Source organism: Ovis aries, chromosome 20 (genome assembly GCF_016772045.2).
Source record: "Ovis aries strain OAR_USU_Benz2616 breed Rambouillet chromosome 20, ARS-UI_Ramb_v3.0, whole genome shotgun sequence".
NCBI lineage: Eukaryota > Metazoa > Chordata > Mammalia > Artiodactyla > Bovidae > Ovis > Ovis aries.
The window spans coordinates 25,469,905-25,497,342 of record NC_056073.1 but is presented as its reverse complement, the minus strand read 5'-3'; the positions used below and the strand labels follow the sequence as shown (position 1 = coordinate 25,497,342).

Below are 27,438 nucleotides of genomic sequence, written 5' to 3'. Positions count from 1 at the left end.
CATAATCAAATGGATGTGCTGGATGAAGACCTGTGGGGGTAGCAACAGAGTGAGTACAATGATATTGAAAGAGCGGCATGGAGCAGGAAGGACAATGGTTCAATTTGGGATATTTCACTGTTGTCATACACACACACACACAGTACCCTATTTTAATGACATGTGTGTGTGTGTGTGTGTGTGTGTGTGTGCCTTTGCGCTAAGTCACTTCAGTTGTGTCTGACTCTGAGACCCCATGGACTTTAGCCCACCAGGCTCCTGTGTCCATGGGATTCTCCAGGCAAGAATACTGGAGTAGGTTGCCATGCCCTCCTCCAGGGGATCTTCCCCACCCAGGGACTGAACCCCCATCCTCTGTGGCTCCTACATTGTAGGCAGATTCTTTTACCTCTGAGCTACTGGGAAAGCCTATGTGTGCATGTGTGTGTGTGTGTGTGCATGACATATAAGCAAACCCTAGACTTTAGCTGAAAGTACTGTATCAATTTCGGTTCATACATTGAAACATATGCACCACACCAATGCAAATTGTTGATAATAGAGGAAACCAAAGTGTGAGAGGGGAGGGATATGGGAATACTCTGGATTTTCCACTCAATTTTGCTCTAAACCTGGGAAAAAAACTCTTAAAAAATAAAATATTTTAATGAAAAAAAGGGGGAATGAAGTACTGGAATATTTGACAACATGGATGAACTTTGAAAACATCATACTAAGTAAAAAAAAAAAAAAATACAGACATACCAAAAGTCTATGCACAGTATTTTATGACTCCAATTATATGAAATACCCCGTATAGGCAAATTTTTAGAAACAAGGTGGACTAGAGGCTGCAGGGAGGGGCAAATGGGTATGACTGCTTAATGGTGATGGAGTTTCCTTTTGGATCAAAATATTCTGGAACTGGATACTAATGATGGTTGCACATATTGTGAATGGAAAAAATACCAATATCTTAGACACTTTATTATTTTCCTTAAACAAAACTTTAATGGATAGGAAAATTAAATACACTTTGATTACATTCCTTCCTAATTTTAATTGAGTTCAGATTTGAGGCATCATTTCAGCAATTACATATCTTTCTCATCTTAGTGATAGCATCTTTCCCATTTTGCATTCTGCCCTTGAGAGTTCTCTCTTTAAAAAACTGTAAAATCAGAGTCTGAATAAAGCCCTGAAAACTGCTTATGGTTTTTGGTTCCCTTTTAGTTAAAACAACAATAAGAATTAGACACTCCAAAATGACTAAAATGATGAATTTAATGTGTATTTTACCACAATTGGAAAAATTTTTAAGCTAAATAAAATAAGTGTGAATATACTTGTGAAAGAATAATATTACATACTAAAATATTACAGTATATAACTTCAAATATAAATTTGAGTTTAAATATGGGGGGGGGGGGAACCCATGATCCAAAAGAGAAAATTCCAGAATGTCACAGATGAGTAATCTTCAAAGGACAGTGAAAGCCGTGATGTCTGCCTTCTTAGAAAGTGCAGGCTGTCATTTGCAGGTGTCCCTCAGTCTCACTTCAGAAGATTTTAAGACTTTTCCCAAATCTTTATTTTTTCACATTCCTTCTTCTCCTATGTGTGGCTTCCCTGTTTTAATTCACTGTGACTTAAAACATTTTTTATTCCCATTGCATTTTATTACTTGTGTTGTACATATTGCTTCTGTTTATTTTATAAGTATTCATTTTAAATTGTGTGTTTTGCACTCGAAAACTAAAATTGACATTTTCATATACATGACACATAACACATTTTCCTCTTGGACTAGTATTTCCGAAAAATTTCCTCACTCCACACTCTCAATTAACTTTCTGAAAAAGCCTGATGCAGAAAGTACACACTTTATGGGATTTTCAAGATTATATCTTAGTGATCAGATTTTCTTCCTTATATTTAGCTATATTTTCTCTTCCTTATTTTAACTGTATTTTTTGTTTTCTCAGTCCCATTGGGATAATTGTTACCCTTCTAGAGACACAAATCAAATACTTGATTGTTCCCTGCACTTCCTCCTCTAGGCTAAGCTGCATTTTCCATTGGATTTTCTAAAGGTCTTTTGTTATCAGATATCAGATTGTGATCGGCAGGCAGGATATTAGAAAGCTTGGGATATGACAGCTCACAGAAAGGATAAGCCTCCAGGTCAGATATGACACCAGAGTAAGGTTAAATCCTCTGTGTTCAGTCCCCTTCTAGTAGTTGGTGAAAAGAGAAAAGAACTGGGACTTAGAATATAACCCTGGCTTCCAGAATGCGGTAATTGTTCTCCTTGGAGGTGTGGCTGAGAATCCTTGGGTGCAGGAAAGATTCAGAAGAACCTACACTCGGAGATCAAAGAAAGAAGGGGGTGCAGAATTTCAGATAAGAAAACTGGGAAAGTATAGATAAGGCTTCCCAGGTGGCACAGCGCTAAAATTTACAGCCGAGCACTCATGCACCATAAATAGGGCACTTGTTCAAGTTATAAAAGGAGAGGCCTCCAGAGGTGTAGTCAAGGGAGATTCTAACTTGCCCTAGAGACATCTTCAGGCAGTGGAGGCCAAGAGGAGAGGAAATGGCCCAGTACTCATATCCATAGCAACCCATCGCCCCAGCTCATTCTCAGATAATACAGACATGCTGTCCTTGGCAACACTCAAGGCCTATCCCGTCCTATCCCTAACCTCCGCCTCTCAGTACCACGCTCCTGAGACAAGCCCCTCCCATCCCAGCTTGCGAAGGAGGCCTTCACATTGTTGCAGGACATCTGGCTGCTTGACTGTCTGTAGGCCACAAGCTTGTTTCCCTCAGAAAGGATTCGTTCTGGGTGAGCTGTTTTTGAATCCAATGTCTCATTCACTGCAGAGAAAGAAAATCCATTCTGATAATAACCAACATAGGAATATTTTAAAATATTAATTTCATGATATTAACATCCAAACAGGGGAAAAAAGGTATGATGACTTAAGAAATTTAAAGTGGAAGAACTTTCTGGGGCTCACAAAATCACCAGTATATGAGAACTCTTCCTTCAGAGCAAGGAAAACCGATAAGTAAATCACCGTATTTTAATGATCTCAGTGAAATCAATTCATGCTGACAGAATCCAGTTAAGTCTCAGCTTCAGAGCAAGGATGTCTATGCCATTTTCTTTTCTTCCTCTCCCTCCACTAGACCACCTGGGAATGTGCACTGGGAGATTAAATTATCTTTTATACTTTTCGCTTCTATTATTACTGTAAATTGATCTCATTCAACACTGATCCTCAATTACATGCATGTAAGCCGTGGACTCTCATGTTTCATTAATTACTGAATATCCACTGGATGCCTTTGTGCTTCAGTGTCTGCTGAAAAGGTTCCCACTGCAAAGCCTGTTCCATGCTGTTTCTGTTCTAACTCACCTTTTCTGCAGCTTTTCCTCCAGATCAAGCCTACAACTCCAACAAGAAGAAGAAGAAGCAGCAATCCCCAAATCCGCAGTATGTTCCGTAAATAAATCATCCTGGACTCTGAAATGGAAGCCCCAGAATCACATTAAATCCTGAAACTGGGAGAATTTCAGGATTGTTCTTCTCATCTGAGCGGCTCCTAGGCTGGAGAGGAGGATGAGAATTGGCCCTGTCCAGAAGAAATTTGGTCTGTTGCTTCCTGCTCTGCAGAAGCCGAGGAGAGACTAGAGGTTCATGCTAGCTTTCCCATTAGCTCCTCTCAGAAACACACACATTTCTCCCCCTTCTCTTTTCCAACTCTATCATCACCACAATCACTGGAACAGCAAGAACGGCAAAAAGATAAATTCACCGAATCTGCAGCCATGAAAATGGTGCTATGGAAAATTAATTTCTAATCTGGAAGAAAACCTGTCATGAGGGGCAGGGGGAAGGGATGTCAGTGTTTTTGCTTGAAAAAGAGATTGTAGATACAGTGATGATAGAGTCAATTCTTGGAATTTAGTAGCTGATGATATAACCGTATAACCTTATGGCTTTAGAGGGGGATTTCAGGGAGAAGCTCAAAAGAGTAGAATCTATGGATGTCTTGAAGACCAGCTTTGCAAGAGATAGCAGTAGACTTCATCAGAAAAGGAAAAAAAAAATAGAAAAGCAGTAAAATGACTAAGTCTCGGTTGGTCTTCGTATTTAATTCACAAAGCTGAGAGGAGCACATGGAATCACTAACCTGAAATAGAAAAAGTTGTCTTTTTCTCCTCGCCGAGAAAGGGGCTGCTGATGGAGCAGGTCACATTCACAACAGAGCTGTTTGTGACCAGTAGAAATGCCTCCACGTGGAATAGCCCCTGGCTGCCTTGAGTCAGGTCCTGGGAAAAGGATGGTATTGGGTTTCCTTCCATGTCCCTCCATTGCACGTGGGGCCGTGGGAACCAGCCTTCTGAAGTGCACTTGAGCTTTACTTCTCCATCCTTCAGTCCCTCCACGGAGATCTGAGGGGAAGAACCCAGACCTGGGAACAAAGATCAAGGAAGGCAACTGAGAGCCTCTGCAAGTGGTTACATAGTCAGTGATTTCACTGCGAGGGGAGAGAGGGGTTCAGAGGCTTGGAGCAGAAAGCAAAGCTTACAGAGGTAAGCAAAGTTTATACGCCACTTAGGAATGAGACTAGCTGGAGACTTTGTTTCCTTTTGTTTGCATATTTTTATGTTTTGTATTCCTAAAATCATTCTGGGACAGATTAAGGGATGCAATAAATTTCAAATCCAATTTTTATTCTTCTATACCCCAAAAATTAACTCTGACGAGGTCATGAATCAACATGGCCAGAAAAATGGATAAGAGACTATTCTCAAAGAACAAAATCTTACAAGTACATGTTTCCAATGGCAGAAAATGATGAAGCTCATTAAACTTGTTAACTTGTGCTCCCATGGATGTTTTCTAAACATATTTATTAATTTGGATACATCACCCTTGGGAGAAACAGATTATCTGTGAGTCAGGCGATGTCCTCAATGGCAGTTGCCAACCTTAGAAAAATCAGTTTTCACCCACAAACATAGACAAAGGGAGATAATGATGCAGGAAGTGATCTTGTCCCTCCTCCATGCCTGCCAATACTGTCAACATTTTAATTTTTTTTCTTATGTGGTGGATCTGTTGGGTTGGCCAAAAAGTTTATTTTTTCTGTTTTCCTGTTAAGACATGATGGAAAAACTTGAGCGAACTTTTGGCCAACCCAACAGTTTAACCTTCAAATTACTGTATATCCTAATAACTACATCTTTCCCAATATTTTAGTAACACACTGAAATAATGAGTCCTGTGTCATTATGGAGTAAGAATCTCACATTTCACTAGAGGTATGGAGATCCTGGGAAGGATACAAATTCTACACACAAAGAATTAGGTCTGGTCCACTTGAGTTTGTGGACGTTATATATCTATGATAGCTCCAGCACGTGGGAGAATTTACTGTACATTTGATGAGTGAATGGACATTAAGAAAATTTCAGGTGCCAGAGAAATTATCCAGGACCCAGCAAGTTAAAAGCAGTAGGAACAGACATTGAATTCAGAACATCTGTCTAGAATCCTTACCTATGATCTTCAGATCCAAATCAGCCTCCTGGTAGACCCCATCTTTTTCAAAAAGGCACCAGTACTTCCCATCATCTGAAGTCCTGGCATCATTTATCTGCAGGGTCAGCCTCCCCTCACTGATAGCATCACTCAGCAGCGCAGTCCTCCCCCAATACTCTGCCATCTGCTCTCCAGCCACATGGGCCCCATCCGTATAGACGTAAACAGCAGGATGACGGTGGGATCGGACCCACCGCACCTCCATGCTCCGTGCGTCAGTCCTTGGGGCCAGGGAGCAGGTTAACTGTATGTCTTCTCCCACTCTAACAAGGATGGGCTGGGAAGGTCCAATCACTTTTAAGGAAGCTGTTAAATACAGCAGACAAAACACAATGGAAGATTCAAACTGGAGCAAACAGTGTCATCCGCAAGAACATCTCAAGTAGTGTTTAGGACCCGGGGCATCCCAGGGGGTACCTAAGGTTCAAAGTTATCCTTTACAGTGGTGGAGATTTGGTGGAATCAGGATAGAGATTGCCACTGTGCAAGGCAGAACCATCCCATGGTTCCATCTGAAGATTATCACTAATTAAACCCACACCTGCAGCCCTTTCCTATAATCTCATTCAGTTTATAAACCCATAAGAAAATAATTTTGCAATTAAATTCAAATTAACATTTTATCATTTCAAATTTGCATGACCTTTAACTACTTCTTAATCTGTGTAGTTCTCAGTTTCTTATACTACAAGACATATATGCCACTATCAAAATAAAAAGGTTTGCCTGAGTTAAACCTTCCCTGATAGCTCAGTTGGTAAAGAATCCTCCTGCAGTGCTGGAGACCCCAGTTCAATTCCTGGGTTAGGAAGACCCCCTGGAGAAGGAATAGGTTACCCACTCCAGTATTCTTGGACATCCCTTGTGGCTCAGCTGGTAAAGAATTCACCTGCAATTTACGAGACCTGGGTTTGATCCCTGGGTTGGGAAGATCCGCTGGAGAAGGGAATGGCTACCCACTCCACTATTCTAGCCTAGAGAATTCCATGGACTTTATAGTTCACGAGGTTACAAAGAGTCAGACATGACTGAGCAACCTCCACTTTCACTTTCAAAAAAAAATTCATATAAAAAGGATTACAGTGATAGCAATGAAGTATTTGTGGGGCAAGAGATTCAAGATCTGAAGTTATTGGAGCCAATCTCATTATAGACCTTGATAATGGCAACAAAATTAAAACAAGGTGGCTTTTTAGTAATGAAATATGAAGAAATCCCCCTAGCTTGTTTTATAATACCTTGTAAGTCAGATCCAGTCATCATATTTCAGTGCCCCCAAGGTCCCACATATGTGAGGCTCTAAACACACACTAGTCAGTGTTCTCGGGTGATCTTGAAAAATGTTATAATGATGTTATAATGTTATTTTTGCCTAGAATCTTGCCCAGTATTCTTGCCTGGAAAATCCCATGGACAGAGGAGCCTGGTTGGCCACAGTCCATGGGGCTGCAAAGAGTTGGACACTACTTAGCAACTAAACAACAAAATGATAATTTATAATAGAAATCCAGGCATAAATGTGTTGTTTGTTTGGGTGAGGAATCAATGATCAAAGGCAAAATGTCCTCATTATGTATTTCTTAGGTAATCTTCTAAGTACTTCTCTAGAAACATAATTCTAATTTTCAGATTATTCTGTTCTGTTCTTGATAAAATTTGTCTCCCAATTAGTTCCAGCATGTTGTTTGCTTTGTTTTGCAATTTTACCTAAAACATATTATTTCTACTTTATATGTACCTGTCAAACTCTAAATACAAAAGTAGAAGTCAGGGGGAAAAAAAGCTAGTTTGCTGCTATTTCTCCATCTGTGTGTCTTAGAGTAATAAAGCAGACTATTTCCTCATCTCTGTTATATATATGGGTTGTTTTTTTTTCTCCAATCCATGAGCTGTGGTACATATCAAGTCTCAAACTATATTGCCCTACCAGAGATTGATAATTAAGAGCTAAAATTGATTATTTCCCAACTGTAAAATGATGATAAATCTATCCACCTTTTAAATTATTGGAAGAAAAGAAAAATAATTCCCAAAAATCATTTAGCATCATGCTGGGCATGTGATTATCATTTCAAAAAATTAGTTATTATTTTTATAACCAATAACATTTGCCAGAGTAGGAACTAGGATTTCAGTTTCAGGACTTCTTATAGAAATCTTGGTTTGCCAGCAGCCTCTGAGCTCTAAGTCACAAGCTCTAACAACACAGTGGCGGCTTTGAACTCCCTGATCTCCTCTCTATTTCCAGCTCATCCTCAAGGCTCCTGAGAGCAGAGCCAAGGGAAGTTCTGGTCTTTTCATCTTATTTACCTTTGGTCCCAGAAGGCGCGCACCACTTAGAAACAACAGGACATCAGACTGTACTTTGTGTGCTGGGTCTCAAAGGAGCATGTCATTTTGATTCAAATAACTCAGAGAAATGAGAGGATCTCCCTAAGGGACGGAGATGTGGGTCAGCCTGCCCAACACTGGCTCGGTTTTCTGAGCTGTAACTGACAAGCTCTGCCCATCAAGCTTTCTGCCTGCCCCAGGAGGGAAGGTATTTGAGTTGGAAGGTAAGGCTTATCAGGGCACAGTCTACAGAGTTATCTTATCTCCTCAGTCTGTGGAGTTACCTTTGACTGTCTCAAGGCCCTTCTCTTTATCTTTATGGCCCAAAGGTGTCCAAAGTATCACACTAGATTCTGGCAGAGACTGGGTGTGCTCTCCACCTTATTTTTCCTTGAAAACTCCTGTATGGGCTGAAAAGTGTGCTTAAACTAACCTAACGTGCACACAGGCACTCACACACACATTCACACATATTCCTGTAGCAGGTGACTTAAAGGGGAGCAGGGTATCGATGGAAAGAGAAAATGGTAGGTAGCAGGTAGGTAGCAGACGTCTTTATGGGCTCAGAGAAGAGGTCACAGAAAGGAGGAAAGGGGGCAAAATACAAGGCATCAAAGGAGAAACTGAAAGAGGCTTAAAAATCCGTTGGTTATCGTTTAAACCACTTATCTTAGGTACCATAAAATAATATCTGCAGTCTGACTAGTAAGTAAAGAAAAAGAGGAAAATGACCACCTGGAGCACAGGGTCCCAGGCTGCACCTAGGAAAGTCACAGCTTCCTCCCAACAGTGATGAGGTCAGGCCCACTGAGGTGAAAAGCAGGTGCAGAAACCATAGCAGAGCGAGAGGGTGCAGGTGTGGGTGGGTGAGGACCTCCAGTTATCAAGACAGTACTGCTTACTCACGCCAGAAACTCACACCAGCTGTCCCGTGCTGTCCCCTACACACTCCCTCTCCTCCCGCCCAGCGGGGCAGAGCTTCTGTCTGCACCCATTTTAGGCATCTGTCTGGGGCTCACGGGGGTCCCCACGGACACGGAAAGTGGCAAGTTGTGCAGTGTAAAGGGGCCTGCGTGAGACTGCACTTCGCTGGTCCCTCCAGTACTAAGGTGGGACCTGGGAAGATCATGCCCCAGTTTCTCATCTGGGTCACGAGGTGTCGCTTTCGCTGTGTGTGCTTTGTCCAGGGAGCATCGCTTTCCTCAGGGGTGGAGGGAGGGCAGAGGCTCGTGCACACTCATGCACACCAACCATCTCTGCTTACCCAGCTCTGCTCGGAGTTTTTCTGGAAAAAGAATGAGAATAATTTTAATGGTTGAAAATAACCCCCATGGACCATTTAAATGATAAAGATTATATCTATCTATAAACAGACATTTCCAATCATTTAAAGATTATTGGCTTTAAATAACTTAAACTATATATATTTAGTATATACATATATATAATACTATATATAGTGTATATATATAGTGTGTATATCTCCAGCCATAAATGTTTTATAGTTTTTAATGCATATTGGTGCTTCCCTGGTGGCTCAGATGGTAAAGAATCCACCTGCAATGCAGGAGACTCGGGGTCAGGAAGATCTCCTGGAGACGGAAAATGGCAACCCACTCCAGTATTCTTATCTGGAGAATTCCATGGACAGAGGAGCTTGGCGGGCTACAGTCCATGGGGTTGCAAAGATTCAGACATGACTGAGCAACTAACCTACACACACACAATGCATATTACTAAATATTAGATATCTTTCTTGATTAAAAAAGTTAGGTGCTACAGAACAGTCCCTTCAACCTTTCCTACTAATGGGAGCATCGTGATCCTAGAGGTAGAGCACTGACCTGGGATGGAGATGTCTGAGCCCTTCTCCTCGGTGAGTGAGGGGTTGTGGATGAAGCAGGACACAGCCTCTGTAGAGGCATCCCTGACCACAAGAGTGCTTTCTACATAAAACGAGCCATCTTCATCTTGGAAGTTATAATTAGAGAAAGCCAGCAAATTTTCTCCCTTGATGTCTTTCCAGGAAACCTGCGGTTCCGGGAACCAGCCCTTTGCAGTGCACACAAGCTGGAGTCCACTTTCCACAGATCCGTCCATGTGGATGTAAGGGTCAGACCCCAGACCTGCGGTAGAAAGACAGAGCCCTGAGTTCCGGAGCCCGTGGAGGCACAAATCACAGAGCTGGGAGTCCAGTGACCTTGCTCATAGGGAGAGAGCAGGAGTTCAAGGCTCTGGGGAGCAAAAGGTGGCCCAAAGTCCTCCTCCCATTCAAACAAACTCATATACACTTTATACCTTAGTCTGGATCTTTGCTGCTGCTGCTGCTGCTAAGTCGCTTCAGTTGTGTCCAACTCTGTGCGACCCCAGAGATGGCAGCCCACCAGGCTCCCCCATCCCTGGTATTCGCCAGGCAAGAACACTGGAGTGGGTTGCCATTTCCTCCTCCAATGCATGAAAGTGAAAAGTGAAAGTGAAGTCGCTCAGTCATGTCCAACTCTTAGCGACCCCATGGACTGCAGCCTACCAGGCTCCTCCATCCATGGGATTTTCCAGGCAAGAGTACTGGAGTGGGGTGCTAAATTCTAGCATATGAGCAGTATTTTCATTCAGACTCAGACAGGAAAATAAAGAGTTATATAATGACACTTTGCTCCTGCCGTTAGCACTGCAACCTAAGATTTGTTTCAATTTACTCATGAACTCCCTTGTGCCACAGACTTTGCCTTTTTCATCTTAATATTTATTGGGTCAAGCACTTGGACATGTTGGAGGATATCTTGACTCCAATTTAAATAGAATATTTACTGTAAAGTGAGATCTCTTCTCCAGAAAGAATATTCTTCCCATTCCTTTCGTTGGTGGTTGTGACCTGGGGGAGAAAACAGATAACCTGGGGTATACAAAATGGGAAGTCTCATGAGGACTTTCTGTATCTAAGTATTCCATTCCATGGAACAACTCTATTCAACAAAACTCTCAAACCCAAACAAAGGGGATTCTACTTTTCATAAATGACAATTTTGTCTCTACCACTTGTTGAGAACAGAGACCGATTTTCTTCACCCAGAGCCTTAGAAAATGCATGGTTTCTTTTCAGATGCCCCTCAAAGTGAAATGCCTTAGTACAGGCCCTACCCGCTCCTTATCTCAGAAGTTTGTGGATTCTTTTCATCCATCTTGAGTCAACTTGAACTTAATAACAGTAATAATCACACACAGGTGTTGAGAAAAAGAAGGTGTTGGAGATCAACCTCGTAGGGGAGCAAAGAAGAGAGCAGCATCAGCTACAGAGGTTAAATTCTCCTTAGAACAATTTTCCTGATAAGGTAAATGGATTTGCCTAATTTTTTCTTCTGGGCTTCCCTGGCGGCTCAGTGGTAAAGGTAAATCTGCCTGCCAATGCAGGAGATGTGAGTTCAATCCCTAGGCTGGGAAGATCCCCTGGAGAAGGAAATGGCAACCCACTCCAGTATTCTTGTCTGGGAAATCCCATGGACAGAGGAACCCGGAAAGCTACAGTCCACAAGGTCACAAAAGAGTCACATACAACTTAGTGACTAGATAACAACAGCAATTTTCTCTTTAGCACATGAAGTAGTTACTCTTGCCAGGGAACCATATGCTTGATTACTCTCAAATATTTGTTTTTCCACAGAGCGATCCTTTCTTCAGTGTAATTTATTTCTTCCAACCCCTTCCTGCTTTGCTAACACAAAAGCATTGTGCAGGTCCTTGCCACTCACAGTGGGTATGTCCCCAGATTGTCTGTGAGCCCCAATTTCACTGAACACTAGTATCCATAATCTCCATAAAAGCACAATGTCCTTAACCTCTGCAGTCTCATCATTAGCTTTTTAACTGAAGGTAGCGTTACTCAAACAGTGAGTTCACATCTCAGTGACTGTGTATTTGAGGCTGAGCACAGAGTTGGACACGACTGAAGCGACTTAGCAGCAGCAGCAGCAGAGAACAGAGATGTGGGGCTTGTCAACTAGACTCGCTCACACAGCAGCTGACTTGCCTTTGCACACTAACCCGTATGGTAGTGTGCTTCAGCAAAATTGCTAATGACTATGTGTCATCAATTTTAAATAATCCTCAAGAATAGCCAAAACTGTGTAAGTTAAACTCAGGGAAATTGTTTATAAGTGAGCTCACTTTAAAGCCTACAGAACCACTTGCCTCCAAGTGAATCAGAAGACTGGACACCAGCAATTGCCTCCATGATTAAAAGAGAATTGTTCAACTGAAAATGAGCTTAATGCAAGTTAATATACTTCCCCTTCTAGAGTCTCTGTCTTTTCCCAGATACTCACTGGCTACTTGGAGTAGCAGGCTGGTTTCTGCAAGGTAGTTGCCGTCTTTGAAATGGCACCAGTACTGCCCGTGATCGGATGGCCGGAGGCTGTGAATCTTCAGAGCCACGCTTCCCTCGGTGATGCCGTCTTCTATCCACTCTACCCGGCCTCTGTACTCCTCCATCTGTATCTCCGTTACCTCATCTCCCTCCCGATATAAAAACACAGGACTGCTGGGCTCCGAGCGGTACCACCTCACCTCCATGTGCTTTGTGGTCCTCTTGGGAAGGAGCTGACAGGTGAGGAGGGCATCTTCCCCCACCATGGCCAGGATAGGATGGGCAGAACCCGTCACTCTAAAGTCATCTACAAAAGAGGAATCGGGAGATGCCACCTGGAGGAGCAACACAATTGCTTTGGGATGTCTACTCTATCAAAACGGAGGCACCTGGAGGAGGAAAGGTTTATTTGCAATGTTTTAAAGAAATCCAGCCATTATGGTATGTTTGGTGGTTACAGAGATCTTGTGTACTGAAAATAGCATGTAGTTCAAAAACCTGAGTATGAGTGCTGAATCTATCACTTACCAGCTGTGTGATTTAGAGAGAAACCCATTATTCTCGAGAAATTTATTTGCAATCTCAATTTCTTCATCTTTAAGATTAACAACTACCATCTCTACACTGCTTTTATTTTTATTCTCAAATAAGTTAAAGTGTAAACTGATTTTCTAACTGAAAACTTAGTTAGTGGCTTATTTTATATTTTACAGTGATTTATTTTGTAGTTAGTAATTTCACAGAGGATGAGACATTTGGATGGTATCACTGACTCAATGGACATGAGTTTGAGCAAACTCAGGGAGACAGTGGAGGACAGGGATGCCTGGCATGTTGCAGCTCAGGAGGATGAAAAGAGTCAGACACAACTTAGCAACTGAGCAATAACAATTTCACTTTAGTGGCTGACATTGTAATCACTTTTCCTAAATTTTAGGTAATAGATTTATTCAAAAGATTTTTCAGCTTTTCAGAATTGTTCTTGTCTTGTCCTAAGTAATGAACTGGATTTTTTTTGTTTTCCTCTGAAACAGGCAAGATTCCAATTACTAGGGCTATGTAAAAATGCAGTTTTTACAAGGATATTTTTGGCAGATTAAAGGCAGTGATTAGTATAAAGAGTTCAAGCCTTTCAATAAAATTTTAAGTCATGTTTGACTTCTTTGTTATCTACAAATTGGAGAGATGTTTCATAATTCTGTATGTTCCTATACTTCCTAATTTCATGTCGTGTATATTATGGTTTTTTTTTTCCTCATCCTAAAATATTCCAGGGCCAGTTGCACTTTCTCTGTGCAGATCCAAAACTCCTAAGAAAGAACTTCATCCTGTTGAGTTGCTGGTGCTCACTATGGAACATAGGTGGATATCTGCTGGTGTTCTGTGTTGATGAAATATGAATATAACACTAGAACTGAAGTTGTGCCGTCTGGGTGAATTTTACAGCTTAGGAAAGTGCATCACTAGAGGGGAGGGCAGCCTCACCACATCATACAGCTCCTGGCAGCCTCTGTCTGGACTCTGTGATTTCCGATGTCCTGTGCCATGCTTTTCTCCCACCTTGTCATCCTGCATTTTACTGGGGGTTCTGATGCTACCCACTGACTTTGAATTTTCACAATCTGTTTTCAAGTTACAATATTTCAACCAAGAAAATTCAGCTACTGAGATTTCCAAGCCCATTTCTTGAAAGTCTCCTTCAAGTTTATTTCCAATATTTTTACACTGTTTAATTTATGGTAAGAAGCAACCCCTTTTCTTGCCCTGCAAGAGTTATCCTGAATAGAAGCAGGAGGATGAATGACTCACCATGTTCCAGGTGCTGATTCAAGTGTTTTTCATGTACAGCCTCATTTAATCTTAAAGCCCATGTGAGCCTATGAGATACAGTTAGGTTGTTATTCTTATCTTAAGGATGCGAAAACTAAGGCAGAAGGTATTCAAGTAACTTTCCAAACACAACACAGCTGGAGGAGAAGGAGGTCTTTGTGGAACACAAGGGCTTTGACCCCTGGATCCCCACTCTTAATATCATACTAGCTCTTTTGAATTTGGAAGTCAGCATCCCGACTGGACTTCTGAGACACGGGAATACATGGCGAAGGGAAGAAGAGCATCCTACCTGACTGCTTCATGCTGAGAAGTACAAAGAAGAAGGAGGCAAGCCCACCAGACAGGCTGTATCCAGGAAGCTCCACCATCCTCCCTGGGGTAAACACAAGAGAAAACACAACAGTACCTAAATGTGGCTGTAATACACAAGTGCTTCTGTGGTTTCCAGTGGTTATGGAGATGCAACAGGGAAGCAACATTAACATCTTCCACAATCAAGTGATGAAATGGGCTTGGCTCCCTTTCTCTGCTTTTATCCATCATTTCCAACCTCTTACTTACACTGCTGTACTTTATGCTATTTGGGGCACTGAAGGTAGATTTCTGATTGAAATGAAAAGATCTTTGGGGCTAAAGGGACAATGATGCTTTAATTACAAAAAGTCTCCTTAGGTCCATCTATTCTGAGCATGCAGAATTAGACAGCATTCAATTACTTCTTCTCACCCCTCCCCTTTCAGTCTGTCCTGCAAAGTCCTTCATCTCTACAGTCTTCTGGATGTAAAGGAAAGAGCAAGAAGGCATCATAACCAGGAATCTATCACCAGGAGAACACAGGGTCAAGGGGATGCCTTAGAAAGTAAATAAAATAATCGTGGAAACGGTGATACAGAAGAAGATGACCAAGGAAATGACCTTGAATAACCTTTCAGTATCATCTTTCTGTATCATCTTGAAGACACATAGAAATGAATAAAAGAAAAAGCCTAATTGGTAGAGATGGGCAAATTCAACATGCCCATTGTAACCAACACCATAAAAATACTTCCGCACAGTTAAAATATTTTAAAACTACCAAGATTAAAATGCTAGATTTAGTTTTGGAAAATGAAACACTCAGGGTGAAAGGTATCTAAGATTTTAGTCTATCAGCTGTGCTAAGAATCTTATGGAAAGAAAAACTTCACACCAAATATAAGAAGTTGCACGAGGGCAATAAGTTACTGCTTCTCTCCCCACCAAGATTAACACCAATACGATTTTATAGAGCAGGACGGAAAGTCAACACTCATCTGAAATGGAGACGATGAACCCAATGGTCCAGGAGACGGTGTTTTCTGTATTATGACTGTTTACTTTCTTAAGTGATGCACTGTTGTTGCCTGTTGTTGTTTAGTCGCTAAGTCGTGTCCAGCTCTTTTGTGACCCCCATGGACGGTAGCCTGCCGGGCTCCTCTGTCCATGGGATTTTCCAGGCAAGAATCCTGGAGTGGGTTGCCATTTCCTTCTCCAGGGGATCTTCCCTACCCAGGAACTGGAACCTGTGTCTTCTGAATCTCCTCCATTGCAGGTGGATCCTTTATCCCTGAACCACCAGGGAATCCCCTTTCATCTAAAATATCTCTAGGAAATGTGATACAAGCCCAGCCACAAAACCACAATACCTGAAAGAGTGGTCAGATATTTTCAGAAAATGAGCCTGAGGGTTGGAAGACAGCGTGGAACAGTAGTAGTTTGGCCCCTGAAAAGAATCAGTCACGTCCCCTCAGATGGAAGGAAATTACCATCTTGACTTCTTAACTCCTCCTGGGAAAGGAAGAAACATGTTGTTCCAGCAAGTAAAAGCTAAGAAAACCTGCAAAGTCCATGCCAGAGTACCATCACTCACTGAGGCAGACAGAAGGCCCCACACTTGCTACAAACCAGTTTGTAAGTTTATGCTCCTTTAGACTCTTTATGGAAAAAAGAAAGAAAACTGACAAAAGTACTCTAGGAAAAAAGCTGTCCAAACCAGGGAAGCTTCTGAAGAAAGCTGTGAGAATGCATGCTGACCTTCAGTGAGGCTCCGAAAGAGACTGGTGAGAGTATAAACAGGGAGAATAAATGCCTTAACCAGGGTTCTCGGTGGGGCGGGAGGAGGGTTTGCCCTTGGGAGGCATTCGACAATGTCTGCAGATACTTTTGGTTGTCACGCCTAAGGGGAGGGGGACATATAATGAGTACCAGCCACCGTTGCTGCTAAACATCCTACAATGCTCAGGAAAACCCCTACAGCAAAAAATCACCCAGCCCCAAATGTCAACCAAAAAAAAGTGAAAGCGAAAGCTGCTCAGTCGTGTCCGACTCTTTACAGTCGGTGGGATTCTCCAGGCAAAAATACTGGAGTGGGTGGCCTTTCTCTTCTCCAGGGGATCTTCCCAACCCAGAGATCAAGCTAAGGTCTCCCGTATTGCAGGCAGATTTTTTTACCAGCTGAGCCACCAGGGAAGCCTAAGGATACTGGAGTGGGCAGCCTATCCCTTCTCCAGGGGATCTTCCTGACCCAGGAATCCAACCAGGGTCTCCTGCATTGCAGGTGGATTCTCTATCAGCTGAGCTACCAGGCAAGCCTAGTGGCAAGGAAAAGAGCCGCCACAGACCATCTGCTGCCAGCGTGCTGAAAATCTTTGACACATTTTTTTTGTGTTTTTTTTGTAAATGAATAACTGGACTTAAGCTTTAAATCAAAGCATTTTAATCGTAAGCTTTTGACATCTCTGTATTACCATTTGAATGTAAGCCAAGACTCTTCTGAAACTACATTGATATTAAATGCGGTAAACTTGGATATTGTCAAGTGATATGATCGGGTATGCATGTGTTTCATCAAATTCTTAAAATTTCATATTTCATTTCATTTTCTGGATAAAGTGCAACTATTAAGATGAGATGATAAGTGGTAGTTTGTACTTAGGCGATGGGTAAATAACAGTGCCAAATTTCAAGATCTACATATGCACTGTTCAAATCCATGCCAAACAAAATTACAAATTTCCACACAGTAGGGGTTGTTAGAAGATTTTCTTTTTTCAGTAAAAAGCCTCAAAAGTTAAATTCTCAAAATGCCATGTAACAATAGTAATCAACTGGTAATAATGAATTAAATCAGTTCATGAACTTTGAAGCCTATTTATCTACACAAACTTAAATACACTGACATTTTTATAAAGTAAAGTAACATGAGATTTCCTGGAAACACGGCGACTTTGTGTTCACCTCCATGACCTTGAGAATCTCACTTTATTTCTTGAACCTCTCCTTTCTCTGCTCTCTGAAGGGGACAATCGTTCCTAAGATGTTTCCAGCTGTACCATCACCACATGAGAGACGAGGAAGCAAGGCTCAGGGGCACAAGCACAGCTTCAGACAAGACAAACGAGTAACAAGATCCTGGTTTTCTGAGGCTTAATCCAGAGCCCCTTCTTCACCCAGCCTGCTTCACTGCAATATTGTGAGGCTCGAACATGGCAGCGCTTTGAAAACCATAGCGTGGGGTGTGTACGAAATACCAGTAGGGGGTGTTACAGCAAGCGGCAGAGCACCCCTGCCAGGCGTCTCTGTGCCCCGCTTCCTCGTCTTAGTCAACTCCCCGTCCTCGTCCTCCCCGCCAGGGACTCTCCTGGCCACTCACGTCTCCCTCTTTCCTTCGGGGTGAAGGCAGGGGGCTGCTGGGGTTTCTCCTCACCTGGTCCCAGGTGCACCCTTCGTCCACAGAGCAGGTTCCACAGACAGGTCAGAGCCTGAAATGCTGCCTGGAGCAAGAATGGAGGCACAGTCAAAGGGGGGCACCCTGGTCCCCTGGGCTGTGGGTGAAGGAGGTGTTAAGCTTCCTCCCCTTTTCCTTCCTTGAAGGAAAAGCCAAATCCCTGAAGAGGAAACCCCAGTCAGAATCACATCTCCACCTTCTGGCTGTAATCCTTTGAAAAGTGAAACGTGGGTGGCAAGTGAACTTTGACTGGGTTTAGTTATGAGCTCTTCAGATCTGCAGACCAAACTGTAACGTTTACACTCTCACCGCTTCCCAGAAAGCCAGGCCCCACCTCACATCCGGCCTGGGCCGCCCTGGCAGATCCTCACAGCACCTCAGGCTGGCCGCCTGTCTGGACAGCCCCTCTACCTCCCCACAAGTCAAGGACCCCCACATAGTGTCAGGTCTCCACAGGGCTTAAATTTGGACCCAAGACTGAGTATCAAGTATCCTTCCCCTCTTCTAATGATGAGAAGCCCGAGGCCCAGAGGCAGGAGCTACCTTCTCCAGGAACAGAGCGTCAAGCCAAGGTCTCTCCATGCTCGTTTATTGCTCTTTTAACTTTAGTCTTTATCTCCCTTTGATGGGTAATAAAGAGCTTAATTATTACAGACACTGAAACAAAGAAATTTAAAAAGCTTTTCAATACTATGGTTAGGCACAAAAATTATAATGAGGGAAGTTATAGGCAGTTTCATTGTGTGTGCGTGTGTGTGTGTGCGCATTGGTTTAATTTAGATTTTCCTTTAAGTTCCCCTTAAGTCCATTCCTTAAATCAGAGAGCAAGTATCGCTGGGATCTGCAGATACAAGCATACTTCCTTTAATCGTGCCTCCCAGGTGTTGCATTTTTTAAACAAATTGAAGGTTTGTGGCAACCGTAAGCCAAGCAAGTCTACTGGCGCCATTTTCCCAACAGCGTTTGCCCACTTCATGTCTCCATGTCACAGCTTGGCAATTCTTCAGTATTTCTTTTTCATTATTATTATATTTGGGTGGTGATCTGTGTTCAGTGAGCCTTGATGTTACTCCTGCCACTCACAGAAGGCACAGGTGATAGTTAGCATCTTTTAGTAATAAAGTATTTTTAATTAAGATACATAGCTTTTTAGACATAATGCTACTGCACACTGAATACACTACAGCAGAATATAAATGTTAACTTTTATAAGTCCTGGGAAGCCAAAAGATTTGTGTGACTCACTTTATTGCCATTTTTGCTTTATCGTGGTGGTCTGGAATCACACCCACGATATCTCCGAGGTATGGCTTCTCAAGAATTAAAAAGTTCTCCAAGACAATTCAACTGTAAATATTCATTTCAATATAAAATGTAAGCATATGCAACATTACTATGTGAAAGCATTTAAGGGAATTTTTTTTTCCTGAAGTTTCTTCCTTTTCCCTGATAAGGCCTGCCCATATTTGGGCTACCTAACTTGAGATTCCTATTCTTAATGAGGAATTTTTTCCCTGCAATCTTTAGTCCAGGCAAAGACCTTTCTCATGGTGAGAATAAGGAGTTTGAAGAGGAGAAAAAAAGTAATTAAACCTTGGTGATAACTCCTTTACCCCATTTCTCTCTCTCAATGAGGGTGGAGGGGATGCTGCCCCACTTCTCCTCTGGTTCCCAGAATAGCAGTGATGCCACAGGCGTGTCTCTCCAACAACAGCCCCAAAGAGCAGCAGCAAAGGGAAAGCTACTCGAAACAAGGAGAGGTGGGCCCTAAAGATTCAACTCTTAGAATGGAAGATTATTGCCTCAAATGCTGGCATGGATGACACAGCAAGAGGAGAGTGACGGCACGGATAAAACAGTCATCATCACCCATACGGAAGGACAGGGACAACCGGGGCAGTGTGACCGTGACATACAGCTGGAGTCAACAAGTAAATATGAGGACTGCCTTCTCCAGCAGTCCTGCACCACCTCCTGCCTGGGGACTTAGAAATAAGCCTGGGCAGAGGGCTGCTTTTAAATTATTAATGGTCAAGAAAGTCATGGGGTATTCTGGAAATTACTAGATTGACCCCTTTGCTCTAAGACATGATAGGGCTTGACATAAAAATTCGGATCGGTAATAGGAAAACAGAACTTTATTTTTCCATACTCAATTTTGCAGTATCAAAAGCTATTTGTTACACACATTCTGTATCATCTTGATGGTATATAAAGTGCTGGGATTTTCCCAGGACTTTAGGACTTGTCTTTGCATTGTGTTAGTGATCAGACACATTAGTATCTACTGACCACTTAAATTAGAGAAGGTGATGGCACCCCACTCCAGTACTCTTGCCTGCAAAATCCCATGGACGGAGGAGCCTGGTAGGCTCCAGTCCATGGGGTCGCGAAGAGTCGGACACGACTGAGCGACCTCACTTTCACTTTTCACTTTAATGCACTGGAGAAGGAAATGGCAACCCACTCCAGTGTTCTTGCCTGGAGAATCCCAGCAACGGCGGAGCCTGGCGGGCTGCCGTCAATGGGATCCCACAGAGTCGGACACGACTGAAGCGACTTAGCAGCAGCAGCAGACCACTTAAAATAAGCTCTGCTTAGAATTGTATGCATCTCTTCACAAAAACCCCTTACGTGTGCTTTCGCAAGGCGACACCAGTTTTGAAATAAGAACTGTGCCGTCCATTATGCTGTGTATTATGGTTGTTCGTTTTGTGTCGGGACATGCTGGTATTTGAAAGAGAAGGGCATGAAAACAAGACAAGCCGCTCATAACACTGAGGAAAGCAGGAAAAGTGAGGATTCAGAGAAGGCAGCAAGAATAGAAGGAAAGGGTGTAATTCATCAATATGACCACGAGAGGGCAGCAGAAACCTGTTCACGGTCTGCCCCCAAGGGCTTTTGCTCAAAATCTATCACTCCAGACCCTTTCTCCCCCAGATGCTGCTGTCCTGTATGATACACGTTCATGACTCTCTCAGATAGTAGATGACAAAAGGAACCCTGAGCTTAGAATGCCTGAGATTTAAATTCTAGGTTTGCTATAAATTAGGGCAAGCTTCTTTAGATATGCACTACTCACATTAAAATAATCCTAAAAGGGTAGGATGAGAATATAACTGTGAAACAAAATTCCTATTTAGGTCTTAGGCTTCATTATTGGGAGTATGGAGTCTTGGGAAGAAGGGAGACTAAAGCAATAAAGGAGATAAATGAAAATCAGAAAAAAGGAAAAGGATTATTGTGACAGGACATCAGGAGCCTTGCTATGAATTCACAGACATTCAGGTGATCACTGTCAGTTTCTATTTGGGGGACCTGGTAAGAAATCTATTTCGCGAGTTGTCAGGTGAACTCGCCAGAAAGATAATAATTATTTCATGGAGTCCCTTAGCAATGAGTCTTAAAATGCAGAGTTCTCTCCAGCAAAAGGAAAAAAAAGTCAACTCTCATATCCTGGTGGCCGAGCTGTCCGTCTGTCATCCTACTGTCTGCTTGGCTCGTTTTCTGACTTAAAGCACTGACAGTTCTGAGATGCCCACCCAAACGCTGAGTCATGGGTCCAATGTTCCCCAAAGCATGGGGTGGGCGGGTGACGCTCAGAGCTGGATGATGACCTTTCTTCATAAGTGTGACCACAGTGCAGATGGCACCTAAAGAAGGCTAACCTACTCCTATTCCTTCTTCCTCCATCAGCCTTGATGCTCTGGAACAAACTGCAGACAAGAATGTCTGACTCGCTGCTATTTGGAAGGAACTTGAAGCTCTGAAATATTATTTGAAATAGTATTTCTTGGATTTATTCCACTTGCAAATGTGCCCCTTTTTTGGACACAATTTAAAAGATCATTAGGTTTGAGAGAGGGGAACGATTCCTTCCCTTTAAGGTACTATTTGAGCCTAAAATAAGGGGTCCCATCTGCCTCTTACAGGGACAGTAGGGAGTGGAAGTGAACCCACTAAGGGGCTTCGTGTGCAGGAGGAAGCTGACCAAACAGAAGCAAGTCAGCAACCCTGAACTCGGGGAAGGTTGTGCCCCCCAAAAAGTGTGTTGTGTTCCCAGGGATAAACAGTCTGAAGATTAGTCCAAATCCTGAGGGGACAGAGGCAAGTTATTCTGTATCTGTGACTGTATTGGAGGCCCCTCTGTGATATCTCAGGTCCATAGAGATGGAGGTGATGTGGTTATAAATGCTTGGGAAACAGCTCTAAAAGCTCCTTGGTATGAATCCTCCTCCTCCTCCTCCACCCGATCCATGTCACCTTGGCCTCAGCAGGAGACACAATGGACATGGCATTGGACTTCCCTTCCCAAGACCTCCAGGGCTTAGGGCCATGACTGTGCTCCTTCAAATCAAAGGGAAGCATAGCATTACCACACGGCCAAAACCCGGGAAGAAAAAGAATCAGTGACAAAGTGAGATCCTACAGAGGCATCATTTAAAGGGGAGGAAGAATATGGTGATTTCCATAGTCCATGCCACAAAAATAGAGTAACTGTAACACTGCAGTTGGTCCCAAAGACTCTCGTTCAGATTCGGCTTTCTTAACAAAAAAATCTCCCCTTCTTACAGATTTTCCTCCAGAAGTCAGTATAAAAATTAAAAAGCAGCGGAACTTCTGCATCATGGTGCTTAAAATACCCAAACATTTAGGAATGGGAGCTGAGATAAATCCTAGTTCTGAGGGTCCCACAGTCCAAGCTGAAGGGCTTCTTGTGTTGTTAGAGCCATCCCTGTCTTAGAATCCAAAGAGTGTCTGACAAACCAACTCCTCAAAAGTGTTTACATTTTAAAATGTACCTTTATATTTAAATTTTTACTTCAAAATTTACCTCTGTGAAAAAGTCACAGAAGTGTAAAAGCAATCACAAATTGCCATCCGTGGTTTTTGAAAGTGATAAAGTCATATGCAGTTGATTCTGCTGCGGGTTTTAGCTTGTAGTGCTAAAACTCATGGGAAGAGTTACTGAAGCTTATACAAACTGACTAGCAAACGAGCGTGGATGACGCAGTCCGGGAATTAAAAGGACCACAGGATGCATGTTAATACTTGTAGACTCTTCCCAGGATCCCAGAGAATGCACTCACAGAGGTAGCCAGGCATCTCAAACTGAAAACAGGAGAATCTTCTGAATGTTTTCCGGGGGGTCGGGGTCGGGGGGGGGGGAGGTTAAAGAAAAGCACGCTAACCGAGCGAGCTTCCTGCCTCTGCACCCTTGTACTGCCACACTTCTTTCTTTCACATGTTGCTGTTGTTCAGTCATTAAGTTGCATCTGACTTTTTGTGACCCCCATGGACTGCAGCACACCAGGTTTCCCCTGTCCTTCACTATCTCCCGGAGTTTGCTGAAATTCGTATCCACTGAGTCGATGATGCTACCTAACCATCTCATCCTCTGCCACCGCCTTCTCCTTTTGCCTTCAGTCTTTCCCAGCATCAGGGTTTTTCCTGATGAGTCGAATCTACGCATCAAGTGGCCGAAGTATTAGAGCTTCATCTTGAGCATCAGTCCTTGAAACACTGGGTTCTCCTAGCCTTCACCCAGGCTACTGCAGTTCCGCAAGTGACCAGTAGATGGCATGTTTGTCCAAGAACATGCACCGTGTTTTCAGGGGCTTTCCCAGGTGGCTGATCAGTAGGTAAAAATCGCCTGCAATGCAGGAGACGGTGACAAACGCGGGTTGCATCCCTGGGTCGGGAAGATCCTGTGGGGGCAGGAAATGGCAACCTACCCCGGTATTTTTGCCTGAAGAATACCATGGACCCAGGAGCCTGGTGGGCTCCAGTCCGTAGCGTTGCAAAGAGTCGTACAGGACTGAAAGGACTGAGCATGCGTGAAGCCTTCGGCGTGAGGTGGGAAAGGCTAACAGCTGGTCCTAAAATGTCCCAGATCTTACCTTCCAATCTCTTCCTTTCATAAATTGCACCACATGGGAGCAGAGCCAGGAAAATTGCGGCTGCAGAACCTGCTTCAGTCTTCTGGGGCTCTAGAATTCCTTAACTGGACCACCCTGGAGGTGTGGGTGGGATGGGAACGGAAGAGGAGCGAGAGACTGAAGGCGAAGGGAGAGAAAAAAGGAAAGATTCCTTGAGAGAGAGGCTGCTTCCTTTCTCACATTCATTTTTACCATGTTTCATTACCAAGCACTGTTAAAGCAATGGACGTGAGTTTGGGTAAATTCCAGGAGTTGGTGATGGACAGGGAGGTCTGGCATGCTGCAGTCCATGGGGTCGCAAAGAGTCGGACACGAATGAGCAACTGAACTGAACTATTGAAGAAGCAATGCTGAAAAAATTATAAATCCAGTTCTCAAGGCCATTTGCAGCTTTAAAAGAAGAGAACATAGGCACTAAATTGTGATAGTCCAGTGTATGGGGGAACTAGGAAAATCTTTATGGAGAAAATGCTTCATGAAATAAAACTGATGGAATGATTCATACTTCACTGAGTGCTGTGAGCCATCAGTGCTGGAGTTGGTGGAGGCGGAGCATCTAATAGGCACATGGAGCTTTCAATATCAGGGAAATATCTACTTGTGGGCACATATGAGAATAAAGAGTATCCTAGATATTGGCAGAGAAGGAAACCTACACCCTGAAGGCCATGAAAATGATTTAAACTGGAATAGGGACACAACTGGTGACTAGTTCCACGATCATGTCCAAGATATTTAATTGACTATATCTGACTGTAATTTAACATAAAGTTTGGATATGCAAAGCTATCTTTCAAGTGTTCTTCAATTTTAAAAATCAATCGGGCTTTATTTTTTAAAATAATATTACTTTACAAATTAATATGAGCAAAGCAGATTCACATCATTTCAGACTTTTTATTTTGATTTTATGTTCAGCATGGATTTATTTGCATCAGTTTTTATTTTTACTTATTTTTGGCCATGCCACATGGCATGCAGGATCTTAGTTCCCCAACCAGGGATCAAACCTGGTTTGATGCTGAAGTATAAGTATGGAGTCTTAACCACTGGACCGCTAGGGAAGTCCTAATTTCAGACTCTTTTTGACAAATAATGAACATTGCAACCTGGGAAGCATTTTATACACCTTCATAGAAAATCCTAAGAAAGTTATTAAAATGTCTAGAATGTGTGAGTTTAGTGATCGCAATATAAAAAGAAAAAACAATTGTGATTTGCTATGCTAGCAGATGAACACTGCATGCTGCTGCTGCTGCTGCTGCTAAGTCGCTTTAGTCGTGTCCGACTCTTAGCGACCCCATGGTCTGCAGCCTACAAGGCTCCTCCATCCATGGGATTTTCCAGGCAAGAGTACTGGAGTGGGGTGCCATTTCTGATAGCAATAAAAGCCTAGAATAGTTACGTGTTTAACCATAATATATATGATGTCTCACCAGGGAAAACTACAAAGTTCTGATACCAGTTCAGTTCAGTTCAGTCGCTCAGTCATGTCTGACTCTTTGCGATCCCATGAACCGCAGCACGCCAGGCCTCCCTGTCCATCACCAACTCCCAGAGTCCACCTGAACCCATGTCCATTGAGTTGGTGATGTCATCCAACCATCTCATCCTCTGTCGTCCGTTTCTCCTCTTGCCCTCAATCTTTCCCAGCATCAGGGTCTTTTCCAATGAGTCAGCTCTTCGCATCAGGTGCCCAAAGGATTGGAGTTTCAGCTTCAACATCAGTCCTTCCAATGAACACCCAGGACTGATCTCCTTTAGGATGGACTGGTTGGATCTCTTTGCAGTCCAAGGGACTCTCAAGAGTCTTCTCCAACACCACAGTTCAAAAGCATCAATTCTTCGGCACTCAGCTTTCTTTATAGTCCAACTCTCACATCCATACACGACCACTGGAGAAAACATAGCCTAGACTAGACGGACCTTTGTTGACAAAGCAATGTCTCTGCTTTTCAATATGCTGTCTAGGTTGGTCATAACTTTCCTTCCAAGGAGTAAGCGTCTTCTAATTTCATGGCTGCAGTCACCATCTGCAGTGATTTTGAAGCCCATCTGATACCAGAGACTAGTGAAATCTCAAATACATGGAGAGATAGAAGATGCTTGGTTTCAGATAAACGGGGTGTGGTTGAAACTCCAGTTCTCTTCAACACAATCCTCATCAATGTTCCCAGCGGGTTTGCTTTGCAGAAATAGACAACTGTAAAATTTATAATGTGCAAGAAAACCAAAGTGGCAAAGGCAAGAAGAAACATTCTACAGACACATCTAAATTATATGTAAATATGAGAAGTCATTCAACCTCCTCAGTACTAATCAGAGGAATGCAAACAAAAACAGCCTGAAAAAATAATAAAAATGTCAAAACATAGCAGTCATAAGCAAGGGTGTGGAACAACGTTTCTGCCAATATACAATTGATAGGACAATTGATACAGTCATTTCAGAGTCAAAATTACATAGTAACATTGAAAATATGTACATGCATTACAACTCTGCATTCTACTCTTAAACACACACCTAAAGAAACTGCTGCAAGTTCATACCAACATTATTCATAAGAGCAAAACATTCGCTAACCATTGAATGGATAAATACCTTTATATATCTTCATATACATTATAGCTAAATTCACAAACATATGTGACCTTTTTGGCCCTCACCTAGATTTTCAGAGTGAGGCGTATTCAGCGCTGTCTTTCTCTTGCTGGCTGCCATGTAGGACGTTACAGTCACTCTCGTGTTGTAACCAGTCACTTCCTGACAGTGTTCTGTGCTGACCAGGCCCTGTGAGCAGCACGATAACCATCATCCCCTGGTGGAGGTGACCAGCTCTCGGAAGAACCCAGCAGTCCCACAGTCCTCACTTCTTGCCTAAATAAAATCAACTTGAAATTAATTTCTGGTCCATGATGACTGGTGTGTAGCTGACATAGTCAGAAGATATAAAAGCAGGAAACATCACCAAGGAGGAGCATGTCCATGTGGGAAGAACACTGTCTACAGCTGCTCAGATGGCTAGATTTTTTTTTCCCAGATAAATAAAGTGTGAGAAACCATTCTGATCCTTTTATCATGAAGATATAGCTACCTCAGCAGAGGAGAAGAGGGAGGGGAAATCCAGGAATGGTTGGTGCAATTAGGCAGCTCTCCATGGAAAGCTGTGTGTTTGGCTCCAGGGTCCAGTGACATTATTTGTTCTGGGAACTAATTTCAGCTTCTGCCTTTCAGCTGTAGCTTCTGTTGCTCCAGTTACTGGTGCCTGCAAATCCCAGGCCAAAAGTCCCTTATTCTTGGGCCCCTCTGCTTGTCCCCCTGCCATCCCCACCAGCCCCCGCCGCCTCATGATTACTTTCAGCAGCTTCACTGCACTGCGTGGTGTGGCTGTACTTTATTTTTTCCACCTGTCACTTGTAATGGACACCTGGACTGTTTCCTGGACTGTGTCTTTCCTATTGCATGTAATTTGAAATAAATAGACTCACATGTCCCTTGGGCAGTTTTCCCTAGGGAAGAATAAAACTGGTATGACGGAGGAGCAATAAATCTAAATAAAGAAGAAGAATGGCAAAAAAAAAAAATGTTGTCAGGAAAGTACCAAAGCCCCCCTGCAGCCCTGGCCTGTACCTT

General features: G+C 42.9%; 1 protein-coding gene across 11 annotated transcripts; it reads right to left on the bottom strand.

Moving 5' to 3' along the window:
• Positions 1-1,244: 1,244 nt before the first annotated feature.
• BTNL2 (butyrophilin like 2) lies at positions 1,245-26,568 on the bottom strand. 11 transcript variants are annotated; one of them, XM_060403731.1, is made up of 12 exons: positions 18,410-18,452; positions 17,846-17,912; positions 16,174-16,315; positions 15,786-15,927; positions 14,411-14,494; positions 12,248-12,595; positions 9,773-10,054; positions 9,193-9,213; positions 5,556-5,903; positions 4,183-4,464; positions 3,405-3,512; positions 1,245-2,859 (listed from the first exon to the last, which is right to left on the bottom strand). In XM_060403731.1, the coding sequence occupies exons 5-12, from the start codon at positions 14,487-14,489 to the stop codon at positions 2,657-2,659; spliced, it is 1,671 nt and encodes a 556-aa protein (XP_060259714.1). In that variant the 5' UTR covers positions 14,490-14,494; positions 15,786-15,927; positions 16,174-16,315; positions 17,846-17,912; positions 18,410-18,452; the 3' UTR covers positions 1,245-2,656. The 11 variants fall into 11 exon arrangements, with proteins under 11 accessions (XP_060259714.1, XP_042092691.1, XP_042092688.1 ...); XM_042236757.2 differs by lacking the exon at positions 18,410-18,452 and adding an exon at positions 18,063-18,088; XM_042236754.2 differs by lacking the exons at positions 16,174-16,315; positions 18,410-18,452 and adding an exon at positions 26,472-26,554.
• Between the last annotated feature and the right edge of the window lie 870 nt (positions 26,569-27,438).